The sequence below is a fragment of the Terrapene carolina genome, unplaced genomic scaffold (assembly GCF_002925995.2).
Source record: "Terrapene carolina triunguis isolate 2854851 unplaced genomic scaffold, T_m_triunguis-2.0 Scaffold49, whole genome shotgun sequence".
Taxonomy (NCBI): Eukaryota; Metazoa; Chordata; order Testudines; family Emydidae; genus Terrapene; species Terrapene triunguis.
In genome coordinates, this window is record NW_020664400.1 from 3,794,130 (window position 1) to 3,814,053 (window position 19,924).

At 52.5% G+C, this 19,924-nt stretch overlaps 1 protein-coding gene across 4 annotated transcripts in view; it reads left to right on the top strand.

The window, feature by feature from the left end:
- Nucleotides 1-18,565, top strand: part of LOC112114620 (KAT8 regulatory NSL complex subunit 3-like) — a 60,137-nt gene extending 41,572 nt beyond the window's left edge. For 2 of the 4 annotated variants that reach the window (XM_026656689.1, XM_026656691.1), the window contains 8 exons: nucleotides 564-755; nucleotides 2,697-2,781; nucleotides 3,799-3,953; nucleotides 4,880-4,992; nucleotides 5,792-6,014; nucleotides 7,019-7,152; nucleotides 13,314-13,476; nucleotides 17,859-18,565. In XM_026656689.1, coding sequence (XP_026512474.1) covers nucleotides 564-755; nucleotides 2,697-2,781; nucleotides 3,799-3,953; nucleotides 4,880-4,992; nucleotides 5,792-6,014; nucleotides 7,019-7,152; nucleotides 13,314-13,476; nucleotides 17,859-18,409 — 1,616 coding nt within the window. In that variant the 3' untranslated portion in view covers nucleotides 18,410-18,565. The remainder of the gene's footprint in view (nucleotides 1-563; nucleotides 756-2,696; nucleotides 2,782-3,798; nucleotides 3,954-4,879; nucleotides 4,993-5,791; nucleotides 6,015-7,018; nucleotides 7,153-13,313; nucleotides 13,477-17,858) is intronic. The other 2 variants (XM_026656694.1, XM_026656695.1) reach the window with 2 other exon arrangements.
- The last annotated feature ends 1,359 nt before the right edge of the window (nucleotides 18,566-19,924 follow it).

Consider the following 19,924-nt stretch of genomic DNA (forward strand, 5'->3'; position numbering starts at 1 on the left):
AGACCCAGGTTGCTGTAGCCCTGACACAGGCCTTCAACACCAGCACCCTGCGACGCAGCATCTGATGGGGGCAGCTGAGCTAGTCAGGAGGGTTTCACACAATCCGTTCCTATTCTCACTTGGCTCCTGCACTTCAGCAGTTTGCAGAGCAGGGCCTAAAGGCCAGGCCTGGCTGTCACAGAGTCAGCCCTGGGGCTCAAGCGGGAGCAACTTGTGCTGTGGTGCTGAAGGCCTTAGGGTTCCGGTGCAGCCTGGGGCACGGGTCACTTGCAGGTTTACACTAGTGTCAATGGTGATTCTCTGTAACTTAATGTCTTTAAACCATAATTTGAGGCCGTCAGTGACTCAGCCAGAGTCCGTGTAGATGATCATGATGGTCCTTTCTGTCCTTAGAGCCTGAGTCCTGGTGTATGGGTGGTAGGAGGGGGCAGCATGAAGGAAGCTGTGGAGAATATGCATGGGCTTGTGTCCCTCTCTGGGTATATATTGCATTATCATCTGTGCTGGAATTATGCTCAAGGCACCAGGTATTGGTTTCAAATATATGCTTCTGTCTCCCCCAGTTCCAGTCTCCTCAGAGCAGCCAGAAGGGACTGAGAAAGAAGATGTGCGAATGCAGCTGAAGAGACATCAAACCCCCAGCCCGACCCATTGCAGCAAATCCTCCAAGCGAGCCAAAATCAAGGTGACCATTGTCTCCCACGGGGAAGCTGCTGGCACAGGGAATGGAGTGCCCCTCGTTGCACAGCCGGAAAGTGAGTCCCAGTTCCAGAACTGCTCTTTAAACCAGAGACATTTACATTCAGTGACATGTGCATGGAGAGCAGGTAGTTGGTGTGTCCCAGGCCAGCTCTGGGTATGAGGATGTGTCTGCTGACAAAGATGGAGCCAAAGGGGTAGGAACCTTCTTCTTTAAGGATTTAGACATGGCAGGCAGTCTAAGTGGTTCCAGGTGCCAGCGACTTGGTGCGCAGTGATGCTTGGGGAAGGCTGGGGTTTGAAGTCCCTTAATAGATACACAGCAGAGCCTATGGCATAAGCTTCGGTTCTAGAGAGTCATTCAAATTGCATATGCCAGGGTGAAAGGCTGATTGTGTGGGGGGCACAAAGACGTTTTCCCTCCATGTATGACATTGCACCATCTACTGAGTTGGGAGGGAGATGGTCTTTTCAGTTTCCTCTGAAGCTTCAGGCCATTGCTGGATGCAGGATGCTGGTCTTGAGGGACACTCGGTCTGGTTCGGTTTTGTAAGTCTGTGGCTTGCTTAAGTGTCCCTCATACCCTGATGCCGTAGAAGTGACAACAAAGGACTCCCAAACAGGTTGGAATCTCTCTGCAAAGATCTCATCCGGGACCAGCTCCTGCCATAAAGGGAGGACCATGTTGGGATTTGATGTTGGCTCCCACTGGAAGAATCTCTGTGTATTCTCGGTATAGAATAGTTTCCTGCTCTGCTGATCCCCTTGGGCATTGCAACGGCCTGTCAAATACACCTTTTATATGTACATGTGCAAAACCCAACTCTTCTCCAGTCTTCTCCTGGGTTAGGAAAACCCTGCTGTGACGTGAGTTGCAACCTGGTGAGCTGCAGTCCAGAGAGAGCTGTAGTGTGTTCAGCTTTGTTTCCCTTCAACACTGGAGAGGAGGCCAGGAATTTTGTTTGCTTATTGTAACCACGGTACATGAAGGAAACTCTCTGTTGTGGTAGGCCAGGTTGATGCATAGTAGGACTTCTGCTTGGAGCACCAAAAAATAACTCTTAAAGGTAATTGTGAGTGAGCAGAATTAGTGTGCGGTGTAGAGCTGAAAGGGTCAGCACGCCATTCCAAAGCCCTGGGAAATCAGAGATTTTTCAAAGCTGTAAAGTAAATCGATCCATTTTGCAACATTTCTTGGTTAATTTAACAGTTGGTTTTACTGTGAAAATTAACTAATGAATATATTGTGGCTTACCTTCAACAGCTTTGAAAGTCTCTGATTTCCTGGACTTTTTTTTTAATTTTCAAAACTTTATTTCTTTTCACAGAAAAAAAATGAAATGCAGAAGTAAACATGAACCAAACAAGAATTCCCTCTTACCGTGCGTGAGCAGGAGGAATACACAGGACAAACGCATTTGTATCCCAGACACCGCAATAAACAAATATTGTAACTCACCGGCCTTTCTGTGTATTTTGTAAAGTGTCTCAATAGAATGCTTACAAAATCAACCACTAGAAAACCGGCATGTGCTCAATGATCCATCGAGGCAGTAGAATTGTATTATAATAATAATCTGGCAAGGAGGAAGTGGGGGTGCGAGTGAAGGAGAGGATTAGTAGAAGCGGATTAGTGGAAGTCACCAGAGATGCTTGCATCCCTGTGCTGAGCACCTGGTATCCAGTGCTTTCCAATGTTGAAGCTGATTCCCTCAGTCCTATTGTGCATCACGAGATTGTCGCAATGGCAACTTCCTGGTTTTATTAGTGATTCTATTCAGTTTGATGTTTCTGGAACGACTCGCTCTCCTAGAACGTGCTAGAAAATATCTGGGACTGCACTGGAGCTTTCCTTTAAAAAGTGCTCCGAGCAGCAGGATGAGCTCGGTTCCCCCAGCACTGCTCTGTGTCACTGAGTCGTGTGTGATAGCGGGGGTTCCCCACAGGCTGGAATAGGGCAGAGCTTTACGTCTCTTGTTTTTCTTTATTTCCCACAGGTGTGGCAGGAAAGCTCCCCACCGTGACCGCAGGCCAGTCTGGGTCAGGCGTGAAGGAGCTCTCGGGATTACTTACCACCCCCAAGTGAGTGTATCGTTTTATTTTTAATCTGTGGAGCTCTGAGAGAGCTGAGCCGATGCCAGGCTCCAGAGAGCCGTGATTTCAGTGTCTGCCACTTCCTCAGACCTTGAGTGTGAAAGGACATGTCAGATGTCCAGCTCTGAGTCTGAATCCTGAGATACAGGAGACATCCAACCCCCTGGAACCTACCCCTCATGGGTGTTGACTTGTTGCAGGGCAGTCCTGAGACGTGTTGGCAGAGCGAGGGGAATAGCGGGGAGGGTGTCCCGGTGGTAGGTATATCTCTCTCTATATGGTGGAGACAAAGATTGAAATGATAGATTCAAACCTCCTGATCTTTTGTGACCCTGGCACTGCTTTATCTCTCCCTGCATCTTCTGCCTTAACCTGGACTCCAGTTCCTGTCCTTAAAGAATCTTCCCTGCCCGGCCCTTGTCTCTGCCAGTACGGCAGCCCTGCCTGCTGCCAGACTCTTGCTCCCCAGGGCTGGAGGAGTATTTAAAGTAATTCTCCTTTGAAATGCTCCCCCCCCACCCCCGGGGGTGCGTGTGTTCTTGCTGTGCATCTAATGCTGCTTTAGTCTTCTCATCTCCCATGGTGCCGCTCTGGTTTGCTGTATGCCTCAGAGCGGCAGCCCTTCCTTTAACCGGGAACTGGAGTCAGGATCTGGAAAATAAAAACAGTTTTAAATTGAGAAGTCCCTTTAACTCCAAAGGTGGAGTCTGTCTGTGTATAACACCCAGTCAGCATGGCATGGGGGCAGAGGGCTACAGTCACCCGTCATTTCAGAAATAGACATCCTACTCTGTTTGTGCGTGCTTCTATCTCCCACCATGGAGGCACAGTCGCTGCTGCTGTTTTGAGTTCACCACAGTAAAGTTTTCAACCTCACCCAGCCCTTCCAGAAGAGTAGCTATGGGCTGCGTTTGACCCCCTGGCTGCAATCTTTGTCCTGGAAATACATCCCCTTGGAGTTTGTTGGTTACTGGAGTGCATTTGCTGTGTTTCTCTGTTTTCCAGGCTGAATTCTGTGGCAGAAACCCCCTCCCTCAGCTCTACCCCCTCGGCCATGATCCCTAGCAGCACAGCTCCCAGCGCCTTCCATTCCTTGCAGAGCAGGCTGGTGGCCAGCAGCACCCACTGCAGGCAGGCCCAGCCTAGCAACACGCTCCAAGGTACCCACCTCTTTCTTCATGCCTATGAGATGGATCTGGGGAATTAGTCGTGTGTTTCCCTGCCTGCACCTTTGCTGTAACCCGGGAGTGGCCGAGAGCTTTCTCAGTGCTCGGCTATCCCAGCGGTTTAACGAGGCCAGGAGCTGGAAAGTGAGCCTGGTGGAGGATGGAACACGGGGCCAGGCCCTGTTTCCATTGAGGTCAAGGGCAGCTAGACTGGGTGACATTGTTTCAGCAAATAATACATTTGCAGAAAAGTCCATTTTTGGGGAAATTTCAGGTCAGATTTGGCAAATAGTATAAAACTAGAAATGGGGGGAAAAATTCCAAAGTGGTTTATTTTGGCCCATTTTTAAATGGAACATTTCAGCTTTTTTGTTTTGAAACGGTGTTTTGTTTAATAATTTAGCTAGTATTAAAAAAAGGTGAAAGACGTCCAAAAATGACCGGGAGCAAAACAGAAAAACGTGAAGAACAAACAAACCAACCCCAGATGTATTTTTTTTTATAAGAAAAACCATCAAAATTCAATTTCAGTTTGAACCAAATCACATTTTTGTCAGATTTTTTGGTTCAGCTTCTGAAATAAAAAATCAATGATGCGCTCAGCTCTAATGGCAGCATTTCCACCGAGTTCAGTTGCACGGGACCAGGAAGTGGCTCGCTATCTGGTGTTCTAGACATGACTGGCCCTGCCTACACTGGGCGCACATCCCGTTTGCAGTCATGTGAGTTGATAGATGTTGGGTCGTGTTCTAGAATGGTGTTTTCCTACTGAAGACATAGCTCATAGGGAGGACCGAGGGGCTCCCACAGGTCAAGAGACAGCATAACTCAAGGGGACAGTCTCCTGCTGGAGCTAGTCCACCAAGGGTGAGAAACTAGCTCTTCCTGGCAGGTTGTTCCCCAGCCTTGTTTGCTTTCAGGAGCAGCATCCGCTAGCAGCCTCCTGCAGGGACTGAGCTTCAGCCTGCAGGACATCGGCACCAAATCACCAGCCCTTCCAGTGAGCGTAGCATCCGTGGGGCCGTCCATACAGGTAGGCAGCCATAGCGATATGGAGGGTTTCAGATAGGCACGGGCTCTCCTGGAGAGTGGGAAACTGGATCTTGAGAGCTGGGGAGGACAGCATCCTTGTCGCCATGGATGAAGTAGAGCTCTGTTGCGGGTAAGAAGCTCTGTTGAGGCTCCTGCTCTTGTGTTTGGCGCTTGGGTCAGGAGGAGGGTACTTGTGGACCAAGGGTGTTGGGTGCCTTCTCTACAAGGACCACTGCTATCTGCAGCCTGCCCTCCCATCTGGAGGCTGGGTGCAGTGACAGCATGAGGTGCATGGCAAATGGGAGTTCTGGCACAGGAGGCATTGAAACCTAGACTGGACAAAACACTAGAAAATGTAATGTAGGGAATGGTCCTGCACAAGCCCCGGGGAGTGGGTGAGAAGAGCCTGCTGGGCCTCTTCCACTCTCGCTTCTCACAGTGGAGTGGATTGCAACCCCATTAGCTCTAGCAGGGGCAGCCTGCGGAGACTTCAGGTCCCACCCTGCAATGCTCCACCTCTATCTGAGCAGCCTCCACGCAGATCAAGGTGGTTTATTGCATGTCAGGGCCAGTAGTCTCCATGGGCTGCCCCTTCATTTTAAAATCAGGGTGTCCATGGTGAAAGGGCCAAACTTCATCGACCCTTGGGCTGAGATGCACTCGCTGCCTACTGGGATGAAGGGTGGGAAGACTCTGCCAGACCTCTGAGACCTCGAACTGCCCTTGAGAGTGAGGGGGAGCAGGGAAGGACATCCTGCCCCTTCTTCTCTGGTGCTCACCGCACTTGCCTTGCCTGGCAGACCTCAGCTGGGAAGACACCGGCACCTATCCAGAGTCTGAGTGCCATAACCACGGGCACCGGGACAATCGTCCGCACCATTCCAGTCGCCACATCCTTGTCGTCTCTTGGAGCCTCAGGGAGCGGGAAGCCCACGGCTATTCACCAGTTGCTGACCAACGGTGGGCTGGCCAAGCTGGCCAGCAGCCTTCCTGGCTTGGCTCAGATCTCCAATCAAGCAGCAGGTAAGGGACTAGTGCTGGTGGGGAGTTGTGAGATGGAGATGCAGGCACCCGCCCATCTCCTTTCAGACTGTAGTTCGCATTTACAAAGCTTGTTTGAAGTTCAGAGTGCTCTGTGAACGCCGACTTACCCTCCTGATGCTGCTGCGAGGAGGGAACTATTGCCTCCCCCTGTGGAGACACTGAGGCACAGAGAGAGGAGGCGATTTGCACAAGGTGTCCCAGTGAGTCAGTGGCAGAGCTGGGATTGGAATTCGTGAGTCCAGCAAGAGAATTTACATCCCTCGCAGGGTAAAGGGGGGATCCGCCACCATGGACCGTGAACAGCCATCTCCTCCCCAGTAGGAGTTGATCATCATGCGCATGATTGAAGTCCCCTTTGCATGTTCCTTAATACCAGACTGAATTATACCTCGCATGGTTTAGGATGGCTTGCAAACAGGGCCAGGCGGCTGCTCTGAACAGCGAGTCCCCTAATTCATAGCATTCCAGGCGCCATAGAGCCAAGATCCAGGTATGGATGCGGGCTGTGTGTTCCTCAGAGATGCCAGCCAATGTCAGCCTTGCCCTGTCTGCTCACCCGAGCTAGTGTCTGCCATTCCAGCCGTCAGCTCCATGCTCTGGAACTCGCATTACGTCGTGCTGAAGTCCTCGTTACACAGCACGTGGTCCGTTAATAGGAAATGTGCATGGGGTCTGGGTGCAGGTCTCCGAATATTACTGCCAGCGATTGTGCCTGGAGAGCTCATGTTGGGCTTTCCCAGAGGTGGATTTGCTGTGCTGTATGTTGTGCTGGGCACTGTGATCCTTGCCACACTCCATGTTCGTACTGTCCTACAGCTAATCTCCAGTCGCTGGCAGTTTGGGAGCAGCTGCCTGGCAGCTGGCGGGGGGGTTGTGACTGTTTGATCTGCTTTTCCTGTGAACGGAAGAACCAAGCCTGGGGTAAAGCGTGCGCTCGGAGATCGGCTGGTCGCAGTGACTTGCCTCGCTCCTGTCTCTTCCAGGCTTGAAGGCTCCAACTACCATTACAGTGACCCTGCGGGGGCAGCCTAACCGTGTCACTGCCCTGAGCCAAGCGGCCGTGGGGACTATCCAGCCCCAGCCGGAGGAGCAGCAGCTGCAAACTCAGACACCTCAGGTAATTCTGGGCCTCTGGTCTTAGGCGAAGAGAAGCCGTTGGGCATATGTCATGCTTCCATCACCAGCGTTTGCTGACCCACGTGTTTTGTGCAGGAGCATCTCACCTGGGGAGAGAGTTCTGCCATATGGCCCAGAAACCCCCACTGGGATTTTCTCACTAGGGTTTTGCTAATGTTGAAGCCAGGGTGTTTACTCCCTTATGAGCCGTTGTGCCACTGTGCTGTGACTAGAGCGGAGACCGAAGTGGAATGAGGCCTTGTGAGGGAGAGCGTGCTCTCTGGGCAGAAAGGGGCCTAGTAGGACAGTGGTTGGAGATAGATCAGTCCTCTCCTGCCGCAAACGCAGAGGCCTCTACCCAAGTAATGTATCTGATGTTACGTCACTGCTGCACTTAATCAACTGAAAATGCCAAACCAAGGCAAATACTTTGGATCCAAACACCTGGAGTTGGTGTCAGCCTGGGAATCCCTGTTTAATGTCCCTCTGACACTTGGGGCTTTCTGGAGAGGTGTTTGTAGACCCTGCTCTGTGCCGAGGAAGGCGGAATGGGGCTTCCACCAGAGCTGAGGTCGATTTGGGCCTAATTTGAAATCCTGACCTGAACTTGACTAGACCACAGACAATCCAAACCCAGCCTGAGGTTGTTTTCATACCTGACCCTGACACTTGTAGTTAGTCCCTTGGGGCTGCAAGGGTGTAGTTGCCAGCCCAGACTCCATTTTCTTTACTTTGTTCCCTCCTTAGAGCCACCAGGGCTAATTACCCTCCAGCCCTGTTCTCCCTCCTGCGGCCCGATCCTCACCCTGGCCCACCAGCCACTCCCTGCCCAAGCGCTGCGCACCCAAAGGGCGGTCACTCCCTGGGCTGCCTCCCCTGAACCTATGTCAGTGCTGCCACCTCGTCCTTGGGATTCGGCCTGACATGAACTTCCCATCCTTACACCTTGTGCCTGCAGTCCATCTCCTGCCGCCTCCTGCCTGTGGGGTTGGAGCAGCAGTGGCTATATGCCCTGCTGTCCACTGGCACCTCCCTGCGCTGCACAATGAGAGGGGCTGCGACTCATGGGCACAGACCTAGTGCTGAGAGGTGGTGGCCGATGGGTGGGGCACACAGCTGTCAACTCACCAATCCCATGGGCCAGGAGGAGGTAATCAGAGATGACCCACCCCAGGCCCAGGACTGTTGGGTTGTTTAATATCCAACCCAACCCTGAGGCTTGTAGTTGGGCTCTGTAGGGGTCGAGTCAGGTTGCAGGACTCTACTCCAGAGTCTCTCGCTGCATCTCCTTCAGCTCCTTCAACAAAGGGGCAAATTAGAGTGAGGTCGGGGGGGTGCCCCGTCCTGTGCCAGGAGCTTGGTGTCTCAAGCCTTCAGATCCCTGAACTGAGATCAGGCACCTGGATGGCTAATGATTGGCAGATGTCTGTGGGCAACACCAAGGTCTCCATACTGTCATCTCCTCCACAGGTCCCAACACTTTGTTTTTCCCCATGCAGGTGGCAGGACCCAGTGAAGTGGGAATGTTCAGCATTTATCACGTTCTCTAGGGCAGTGCTTCTCAACGACCGGTCTGTAGACTGGTGCACACGGTCCCTGAGAGCTCCCTGACACAGTTTAGGAAGGTGGCAAGCCAGTCCCTGGTATCAAAAAGGTTGAAAAACACTGCCATAGAGTAACATTTTTTCATGACAAATCTCCCTTGGGATTTTTCACACTCACTGTGACAGGGGTGAGCCCGGCTGCTGTTGGAAGAAGGTTGTAGACTCCTGACCTGTCAAGTGCCCTCCCTGGGAAAGAGACTCAGGTCACTGTCCTCCCAGCCCCCAGCTGTGTCTTGTCCTGGGGCTGAATCCAGAACACAAACTGCCCGGTTAGAGGCAGATTTGTTTAGTGGAGAAGCAGTTAATGGTGTCAGATGTTCCAGCCTTGTGATCTCAGAACCGCAGTGGCAAAGTTCAGCCGAAGGCTGAGTTCAGAAAGGAAATGAGCAGCTAGAACGTGTTCACTCCCTTGAGTGAAAAAGGAAGAAGGTGAAATCTCCAGGGAGACGTACCCTGGAGTGGCTCCGCCTGACGTCAGTTTGCAGTTGTGAGACGTAGTTTCGCAGATGTCAAAGCCAGAAAGGACCATTTTGCACATTCCAGCCTGAGCTGCCTAACCCAGGCCAGAGACCCTCACCCATTGTGCACCATCAGCAGAGTTGGAACCGTCACAGACTGTAAGGTCCGAAGGGAGTATTCAGATAATCTGGTCTGACCTCCTGCATATCACAGGGCACAGAACTTGGCCCACCTACACCTGTAATAAACCCCTAACCTCTGGCTGAGTCACTGACGGCCTCAAATCATGGTTTAAAGACGTCAAATTACAGAGAATCACCATTGACACTAGTGTAAACCTGCAAGTGACCTGTGCCCCAGGCTGCACCGGAACCCTAAGGCCTTCAGCCCCACAGCACAAGTTGCTCCCACTTGAGCCCCAGGGCTGACTCTATGACAGCCAGGCCTGGCCTTTAGGCCCTGCTCTGCAAACTGCTGAAGTGCAGGAGCCAAGTGAGAACATGAACGGATTGTGTGAAACCCTCCTGACTAGCTCAGCTGCCCCCGTCAGATGCTGCGTCGCAGGGTGCTGGTGTTGAAGGCCTGTGTCAGGGCTACAGCAACCTGGGTCTGCCTCTCCGTTTTGTCTTTTGACATAGGGAAATTGCAGGGTGAGGAGGGTGTGGCTGGGCAAGGAGGGGGCCTACACCATGGTCCTTGTGAGACTGAGAGACTTTATGGCCTTCTTGGCTGAGGTTTGGGTTTTACTCAGACTCTTAGAAACCAATTATCTACTGGGCTCCAGCCATATAAAAGGGCAAGACAGTCCAAGTTCCCGTGTGTGTGTGTGTGAACGTGGTGCTTCTGGAGGTCAAAAAGGGACACCAAGAGCCCTCAAGCCAGTTGGGAACCACCTCAAGAACTTGGAAAAAAGCAGCAAAGACTGGAGAGAGATCTTGGGTGAGATTTCAGATCTCTCTGAAAGCCGAGAGACACACAAAAGATGTTGTTAACATTTTTACAAGGCATCTGTGGAAGAGTCAGGTCTGAGTTTAACTTCAGCTGTTGAGGTAGCTCCCGAAAACTACCATTGGACACAGGAACATGTAGGAAGATGCCCCTCTGAATTACAGGTCGCTGGCGTGGGCTCCTGCAAAGATCCTTCATAACAAATTGGTATTTGATTAAATTGGTATTTGATTAAACTGGACAGTTCAGAGTCCCCAGTCACAGTCTGCTCTCCTGCATCCCCTATGGCAGGGCCATCAGCGCGGAACTTGCATTAGCGATGCCGAAAACAGGGAACTTGACTGTGCGATAAGAAAGACACCATCACGGTCAGGAGAAACATTTCCCCCCGAGATCCTCATCCTCCAGCTCCCGATGCAGGAATCAGCTTTTGGTGCCAGCGTGGTCCGAATAGATCTCTGTTTCCATTCCTCATCAAGTACTGACAAGCTGAGGTTGTCTCCTCAGCAAACGTCATTCCTGCCTGAGTTCCCAGCTTGTGCCCTAGGTGCCAGGCCTCCCGGACATGGTTGAAAACGGGGTGCAGAAAGCACTGGTGAAGGGAGCCGGGGGAAATTGAGCTCAGTGGACGTGTCTGTCTGTGCAGCGGGGTGAAGCAGTAGGATGCTTGGGTGCATTTAACACAAAAGTGTCAACTGTGTTGGGACTCTGAACCCTCATTTGAACCATTGGCTTCTGTTTTGGTCCTCTCCTGCTGGGTGCAGTGATACTCTGAGAAACGAGCATTGTTGGACTCCAGATCACATTTGCTAAAAAGATGTTTTTTCCCTAATTACCAGCCCTGCAAACATAGCTAGAGATCTGAGCTTCCAGCTGGATTCTGGTAGGGATGTGACCGGGACCCGCCCAAGGTTGCATTGTGGGGCAGTGGTGGAGCTGGGCAAAGCACCCAGATTTCCTGCCTCCCAGACCAGGACCCCGGCGGCCGAACCTGTAATGAATTATACGGTGTTAGTGAACATACTGACGCTAACCCTACCTGATCTGTGCTGGCAGAGCATTGTGAGAGAGGTGCCCGGGTACCAATGTATTGCCCAGCACAGGCCATGCTAGCAACTTCTAAGGACCTTCAGAGTCTGCTCCAGCTTGTCTCAAATGGAGCAGATTGCAGCCCCTCTTCTCTTTAAGGTGCAGGTGCCAGTGCTCAGGACACCGACCCGGTCCAATATTCGTCTTGCCTTTACACGTTCTGGGATACCCCCATTTATATAGCAGTCCCAGCCTTCGTAGAGGAGGTTATCTGCTCCCTTTAGAGCCCATCAGTGCTGGGGGTTATGGAGTTGAGCCTCTATCTCCATAGCAGGTTAGACCCTTCTGACCAAAGGAATTGGACCTGGGTTTCTGGCAAAGCAATAAACTGTTCGGCCACTGGGTGTTGCAGTGTGCAAGACTTTTTAAACCACGTTTTGTCTCAATTTGGATAAAGCCATTTAAACGAATAATGTCAAAATCAGGTCGAGTACCACCAAGCAGAGAGGCTCTTAGGGCTGCAGAATATCCTGCAAGTCCAGCCCTGCCTGGGCTACTTCAGAAAACTGCTCCGTGTTGGAAAATCACTTCAGTAATCAGGGAGAATTAGCCTGGGAACAGGGAGAGAGCACAGTCTGTCGGGGTGGGTGCCAAATTCTTCTTAGTGAGAGATGCTGTCCTAGGTTTCTCATCAGACACGACAGATACGGGATGCTATTAGCAGGCGAACTGCGCCTGGGTGTGATCTGCGGCGCACAGGGTGTGTGCTTCCTAAAGGAATGGGCCATCTCGTTAAAGTGCGGCTCTCCTGGGTTTCATTCCTGGCTCGGCAGCTGACCTGCTGAAACACCTTGGCCAAGTCTCTTTGTGTCTCTGTTGCCCTCTCTGTGGAACAGGGCTGGTACTGGCCACGTGCCTGGTGGGGAGCTGGAGAATGGGCTCCTTGATGTCTTTGGAATCCCCTGCTAGGAGGGGGCTTTATGTAAATGCTGTACAAGGGAGCTTCTAGCCTCAGTGACACACAATTGCCAAGCCCCCGAGGAAGGTTTGGTCTGACAGACGTGGCGTGGGTTAGCGTGGGGCTTCTTGGAGGAAGCAAGCCCACTCTGAGATGGGACCGAGGGGCAAACACCTCCCCCACTCGCTGAGGGTTTGTCTGCACTGGGGGTAACTCGAATCAGCCACCACATTTATACACGTCCGTTTGGACACAGCTCACGGCAGCAGATTTCCATATAACATGTACCAACACGTTTGTTAACTGGCAGCCGATTAATTCCGGTCTAGACATACCCTTGAAGCGAATGCAATCGGGTGAATCTGGATGTGGATGGCACAGTGCAGCCGTGAGCTGAATAGATCCTTTAAGAATCCCCTAATTGGTTAGTTTCTGGAATGCGCGGGGAAGGTTAGACATCTTTACTGAGGTCTCCCACTGAATGGGCTCTGCACAGACATCAGGCTGAATGTCCAAGGGATCTCATGCATCTTTCACGGCCCGGCAGAGAGCTCTTCTGATGCAGAAGCGAATGTGAACATGCTGCTTCCAATTGTGTTGTGCTGTTGGCAGCATCCTGATAGTAACAGCACATTGTTGCTTTCATCAGAGGATCCCTGAGCGCTCAGAATCTCTTCTTAAGCCTCACAAGTCCACAGGGACATAGGTCAGTATTATCTGCATTTTACAGCTGGGAAATCGAGGCACGGAATGGGGAAATGACTTGCCCAAGGTCACCCATGGAGTCATTGGTGGAGGTGGGAATAAGGCCTTAGGTAACACACAGTCACCTCTGCTGAGCTTGTCTTCCCAAAGGCTGATGGGGATATTGCAATGAAGGTCTTTGCAGAACTTTGTCTTGTTCCACAGAGTCCTCCAGCTTTAAAGTAACTGGTTGGAGGGAGGGAAAAGAGCAGTAGAGGAAAGGTTAAAACACGTAGAGAAGTGGATTTGAATTTCCAGCTGCTGAGAGGGGTTACAGGCAATGGAAAGAGAGCCCCGCTAGCTAAGGGCCGGACGGCATCCCCGCTCTGCATCACACTCCTCGAGCTCCTGTGGGTGCTGTGAATTTTTGCTGCTCTGCTTGGCAGTTCCGTTGGGTCTCAATTACTTTAACCCTTTCAGGCTCCAGACGGTGCAGTTGGGAACTTGAGCACCCCAGCTTCCAGTGCCGCCCCTCCTGGCAAGCTGCTGTCTCAGATGGAACTCAGCAAAGCTCAGGCTGGCATAGAGACGGCTCCTGCTGACCCCGCGTCCCACCTGACCTCTGCAGCAACGCCACCTGTAGGTGAGGCGCATGGCAGTTCTGGGGCACACGCAGCCAGGCCTTGGGGTCAGTGTGGAGGAAGGGCTGGAGCCATGCCTGCCTGGTGACTCGCAGGGTTGCTGTGGTGGTGTGGCTGGATCGCGAGGACAACCAACTACCTTGTTCGTTTTTTTTAAAAGTCACAATCCCCCAATTAACTGGTTTCTTTGAGTACGTGTGTGCACTTCATTGGGCGTGACAGCGCAAGGGGCGGATGTAGCGCCGTGTAACTGAGACCATTAGCCCAAACACCTAGATAGTTTAGCTCCATGGCCTAAAGCTACTGACTGCTCAGGTTCTGCATTTCTGCTGGCTGTGATCGGCTGCCCTACAGCGTGCGCTTTCAACACTAGCTGCTCTCCCTGCTGTGCGTTATTGTTAACCTAGACTAGGGAGAAGGGATCCAACCCACTGCAGCTCAATAAGTGTGTCTGTTGGAACTGCCCAGGGAGAATCCAAATCCACACAACCAAGCTGCAGTCTATTGTATCCTTGAAATGCTTTGGTAAGATAAGTTGCATCATGGCTGGTTTGAGTCTTTCTTTCCTGTTGGTTTCAAAGCGAAGAGAAAAGCTCTAGAGGCAAATGGATGATAAGCGTTCTGGGCGAAATGAACAGACTGGACAAAGCCCCACTTGAAAACAATGGAGCTGTGTTTAATTGTCTGCCAGATTTCTCAGAGTGCTGGGGTCTGAGCAAACCGCTCTGGAGTGCTTGGAAATCCCTGCTCTTCTGCAGAGGCTGGGGCCTGGTACTCTGATGATCTCCCAGTGCCTGCAGGCTAGAATCACCGCATACCTCAGACCCCAGCAGTTCTCCCACTCAGATCAACAGGGAAGTGGGAAAATGCTGTTTTCTTTTTCTCTCTGAGCTTGAAGTGTTTCCCTTTGCTATTCGTACTTTAGCTAGAGGGCCACCGTGGTTGTTTGCAGAAAGCTTTCTTGTGTGGCTAGTGGCCCTGGATGACTGTTAGCCCAGTAGCAGAGTCAGTGTATTCTTGGTGGTTTGTTTAGTGGCCAGAACTGCAGTAGCTCCAGAGAAAAACACAGCAGATACAGCCGCTGTCCTTCAGAGCTTACGGTCGCAATAAATCCCGGCCCAGCCGGGAAATACAAGCAAAACAAAGAGGGGGGGGTGAGAGACGGAAGGACACGGGTGTGGTTTTCAACAGTGCAGTCTAGGATTTTCCATACCAGCTCAGACCTCTTGGTTCAACTTCACTGGTACCCTGCCTCCAGTGGTGGCCCCAAACTGACGCTTCAGAGGAAGGAGAGCGCCACTCCCATAGTGAATTTGGTGAGTTGTGTGATGCGTTTGTGATGGCGGGGAGGGGTAACATTGCTCCTGATCCTTGGGATGGCTGGTGGCATGCAGATGCCCTTGCCTTGATTCCTAGTACCCTGAGTCACTAAAAGGAGCAGGGTAAGTCAAACTCCAGCTTTCTCTGTGTCAGGACCTTGTGCTCCCGGATGAGCCTGTAAGTGCCCTTATCTTAGGCACATCCCAGCATGCCAGGGGTGCTGAGCTGGGCACCGTTCAGGGTCCTGTCTTTGTGGCACGAGACTGTTCCTGTGCTAAGGCAATGGCTATGGGGACCTGCAGTCAGGACACCTAGCCAGGGGTTGAGCACCTGCAGGAAGCTTCCTCACTCAACAGCATTCATGTGTTTGGAGCTCACTCCACCAGATCCTGCCTCCTGGCCTCAAAGAGATCAGAGCCCCTGGGCAGAGGTCAGGTGGTGGGGGAGGAGGGCTCATCTCGTCCCAGATAATTGCCACTGTAGCACTTGCTCCCTGTGAATCTGACCGCCGTGCTGGCATACAGCCTGGCCGGCTGCTGTAAAGGTAATGTAGCCAGCTGCCGCCTTGTGAGACGCGGCATGTCCTCCCTGGGCACAAGCTTGCGTTCCTTGCCTGGGAAGTGCTGGTGTGACCCATGAGGTAGGGCTGAGATAATGCCCTGGCCTACTGCTGGGGGGGCACTGTGCTGCCATAGGTGCTGTCTTTCGTTGCGATGAATAGGAACTCGGCTGTGGCCGTTCTGGCGCCAGTAGTGCTTTTCACAACGATAGAAAGAGTTCTGGAGTCCTGGCCAAATGTAAATTTGGTAATTTCATTTGAATGTCCCCTCCCTGCGATTTTAATTGGCTGTGGTCATCTTGTTCTCTCTCTGACCTAAACAGCTGCTCTAGTCCCACTCAGAGGTGTCTACATTTGGATTGATGGTGAAATGATCTGCCTATATACTACTCTGCATTTCTACAGCAGATTTACATCCAGTGATCTCACAGTGCTTCACAAACACTAATTAAGTCTCCCAACCATTTCTGTGCTGTACAGACAGGGGAGTTGAGTGACTTGCTAAAGGTCAGACATGCCAGCTTGAGCAGGGATTAAAACCCAGATCTCCTGACTTGACGTTCTGTGCCTTAACCACAAGACTATCCCTGCCTGCTTGGGAGGTGCTTTGGCATCACTGGCTGGAAGACGCAGCACGCCTGCTGGACATGATCAGTGCTGAAGAACAGGGGTGTTGTGCTCCAGCCATAGAGCTGTTCTCTGTGCAGCCACTTTGCTGCCAAGGGTTTGAAGGACAGTGGATCCGCAGCAAGGGCTTTCCCTGAACCTGCATGTGAAAGGGGACCCAGTGTTGGGCAAATCCAGGCTGTTTGGGCCCCCAAAGGCATGCACCAGAGGAGTGTGCTGTGCAGTGGGAGAGATCAGGGCCACCGCTTAGTAATGGGGGCATGAATTTGACCCTTCCACTCTGCAGCTGACCTCAGTTTCAGTACTTGCCTGGCCTAACGTCCTTTGAGTACCCCGCTCCCTCTGGTCTGTGCAAGAGCTCCTGTCTTGCCTGCTTCCTCCAGCATTAGAGTTGCCGTACGTTTGCACTTCTGCCGTTCCTTTGAGGAACCCCAAGCAGACCTCCCTCCTTACTCTGGCGGTCTCAGCTGCCTCTCGGCTCCCTCCTGGGGTTTGCGTGTGGCTAGAATGTGGGCAGCCTCCATGGCAGCTTCTCCTACCTCCTCACGCCTCTGCTCCTCAGGGTGGAGCTGAAGGCACCGTGACCTGTGCTAACAGAGCTTTCGCTTAGAGCTCAGCTAACGCAGGCCAGTATGGCTCAGTGTTCAGGCCAGTGAGTGAGATGAACTAGTCACTGCTGGTCATGGGTTCTGTGCAATACATGTAGCTTTGGCGTAATCGCTGGGGAAAAGGCCTCGTCATCCTCCCACAAGCCTGCCATGGTCAGTGGGAATCCGGTGGTTTCCCTGTCCCCCGCGGGAGACAAGCAGTGATCGTGGAACTCCCTGCCAGAGGATGTTGTGAAGGCCAAGACTATAACAGCGTTCAAAAAAAAAAACTAGATAAGTTCATGGAGGATAGGTCCATCAATGGCTATTAGCCAGGATGGGCAGGGATGGTGTCCCTAGTCTCAGTTTGCCAGAAGCTGGGAATGGGCGACAGGAGATGGATCACTTGATGATTCCCTGTTCTGTTCATTCCCTCTGGGGCACCTGGCATTGGCCACTGTCGGAAGACAGGACACTGGGCTAGATGGACCTTTGGTCTGACCCAGTAGGGCCGTTCTTACGTTCTGATCAGCTTGCTGGAAGGACACAGTGCAGGACAAGCTGTGAGTTAAGGATGAGAGCTGTTGTTGTGGTGGCAATTCTGACTCTGGAGCGTTACCCCAGTCAGAGAAACAGCACCAGGACATCAGGGCAAGGCAGGTGAACCTTCATGCCAGTGCTGGGTATCGGTCACTGTTGTCTACTAGCATTGTGATTTCCATCCTCCAGATGGAGGGCCTGTGCACTGGTACCCCCGGTCGCATAGTGCGTGTTGCTGTGGGGGTTCCCAGGAGCTCAGGGAGCAGCGCAGCTGCTAGGAGAGCACTGATTGCATGGCTGGAGCTTAACCTGGCCCAGACAAGAGGTGCTCTGTGTGGGCTGGAAGGCGCTAGTGTGGGCCAGGAGAGTTTCTGCTCCCTTTACTGAGGGAGACCTGTCCTCCTCCTATCCAGGAGGGTTGCAGTTTGGGGATTACTTTGGATCCTTGGCTGCTTCTGGATTTGCAGCTGGCATAGGTGGTCCCTGGTCTGGCACTCAGGACGTCGTACTAGTGTGCTGTGCCAAGTGTCCCGCGGGGCCGTAGCATGCCAGGGCGCTTGCTGTTATGGGGGTATAGGCTGGCTCTGGAGATGACCTGTGCACATACTGTGGTTTACAAAGTAACTTGCCCACTGAGCAGTGCACAGCTCACACCCTGGTTGCTCTGCCCCAGCTGCTGTGGGCTTGGCCTGTAGAGACGGTGGAGAGCACAGGGGAACACTAAGCTGTCTTTGTCCCTCTGTCCCCGCAGTGACCGCCACCAGCCCCATGAAAACCCTGTATGTCATGTCAGACGCCAAGCTGTCTGCGCTCACCAAGTCCGTGATGGCTGAGGCTGCCGGCGCCCCCCTGAAACCTGTGGGGATCCAGACGCCCTCCTCGTCTGCCTGCTCATCATCCTCCGCCAGCTCGCCCCCCGGTGCCGTGACCTTCACCTCTGCAACGCCGGCTAGTCCGCCCTGCAGCCTGGTGCATTCCAAAGTGGGGCCCATCCTGCAGAACACTACCAAGACTGTCATCCTGACCTCCACGCTGACGGCGAAGGGCGACGGACCCCTGGGGCGCAGGGTGGAGAAGGTCGGCCACACCCTCGGGGCAGTGGAGACCCTGGGGAAGGTGCCCTCTGTGGTGGACAATGGGAGCACCATCATCCACACCAGGGAGACTCTGGCTAATAGACATTTGCTGCCACAGGGCATGCTGCCAGCTGGGGCTGGCACCACGCTTATAACGCTGGGCAGCAGCCTGGCCAGCCCATCCATCCTCGCAACGGCGGGACCCACGATCAGCCAGAAACCATAGCGAATTCAGCACCGCTTTGCCATGAATTTGAGTTTTGCCTTCAATATGAACTAGCACTGTTGGCTGCGGGAGTGCAGCACCCATGCTGGGCCCAAATGGACATTTCTTTTGATTTGGGGTTTTCTCTTGCTGTTTAATAAAACTATTTTTTTTCAATCGTGAGATCTCTTCATTGTAGCGTTCTCCTTTGATCGCCGCCTGCGTTGTAGCCTGAGGAGGAGGCGGGATTTAGATTCTCAGCATGGAATGGAAATCAAATCTTTCAGTGAAGGATTTCAGTGCCTTGCAAACAGATGAGCCCCCCAGCACCCTATGCGGGGAGTAAATGCTGCCCCCTTCTTCTTTGGGGAGGTGCAGCTGCATTCCCCACAGGCATGTGTGCGCCCAGTGCATTGGAGCTGGAGAACCTTGCCTAGCAGTCCCTGTCGGGCCGGCGTTTGTGCCCTCCCCTGGCTATTTGAGGCGGCGCTGCCCAGCCCCCCTCAGTTCCTTCTCACCATGCATGGCTGGAGTCAGAGCTCTGTGTGGCTATCACCTCCCCTTCTCTGTCTGTTTTCCTCTTCGTGTATGCAGCTTTTAGATAGCTGGCCCTGCCCTAGATAGTGCGGGTTAAGCTCGTTAGTTGGTATACTTATTGCCCTGTGTGATGTCCTCACCCAGGGTTCAAGCACTGCTGTGGAGTGTGCGTAGTGATTGCTAATAGTGATCCTCGCACGAGGTGCGTGCTGTGTTTAGGCAAGGGACACGCTAAGCAGCAGTTGCTCACCAAAAGAACCCAGGTGGCCAGGGACTTATGGTTGAAGCAGCACCTTCTTGAGCAGGCCATGAGGTCTGTTCTGGCACCAAGGCCTGCGTCTGTCACCTTGGGCTCGGGGGCTGAGGTTGCTCCGCATTCCAGTGCTGGTGTCTCCGCAAGAGCTGGAGGAGCTGTCTATCCTCCTCGGAGTCGCAAAGGAAGAAGTCCCGTAAAACTAGTCGGGACCGGCGTTCCCTCTCATTTTTTCCATCCATGTGCGGAATGAATTTTATGTGCACCGATATCGAGGTGATGTGCGGATGTGAGCCACCAGTGGAAACAAAAAACCTCGATATAATATATATTTTTAAAAGGTTATCATAGGGGTAATTACCCCAGCCAGGACAGGCTCGGCATTTTAGAACTCACTACTCAAAAGAATTAAATTCAAGCACAAGAGAAATAAAATTATGAAATGTACAGACCAGTCAAAAAACTAAAATAGCCCCTTGAAAGAATAAAATTACAGAGAATATAGGTGCATTGCAGGAAGTACCAAGAAGGAACAATAGTAACACAAGTTTGTGTTGGGAGGTGCATGGGTGTGGGTGTGAGTCTGTGTGTGTGTGACAGGACTCTGTGTGCGCGTGTGTGTGCGCTGGCTGCTGCGGAAGTCTGAGACACTGTGTGCTCACCAGCGGCACTCACCAGAAGGCTTGTTCAGACCGCAGCAGCTGCCAGCAGCTCCGTCCTGCTCTTGAGCCCTGTCCCCATCCCCC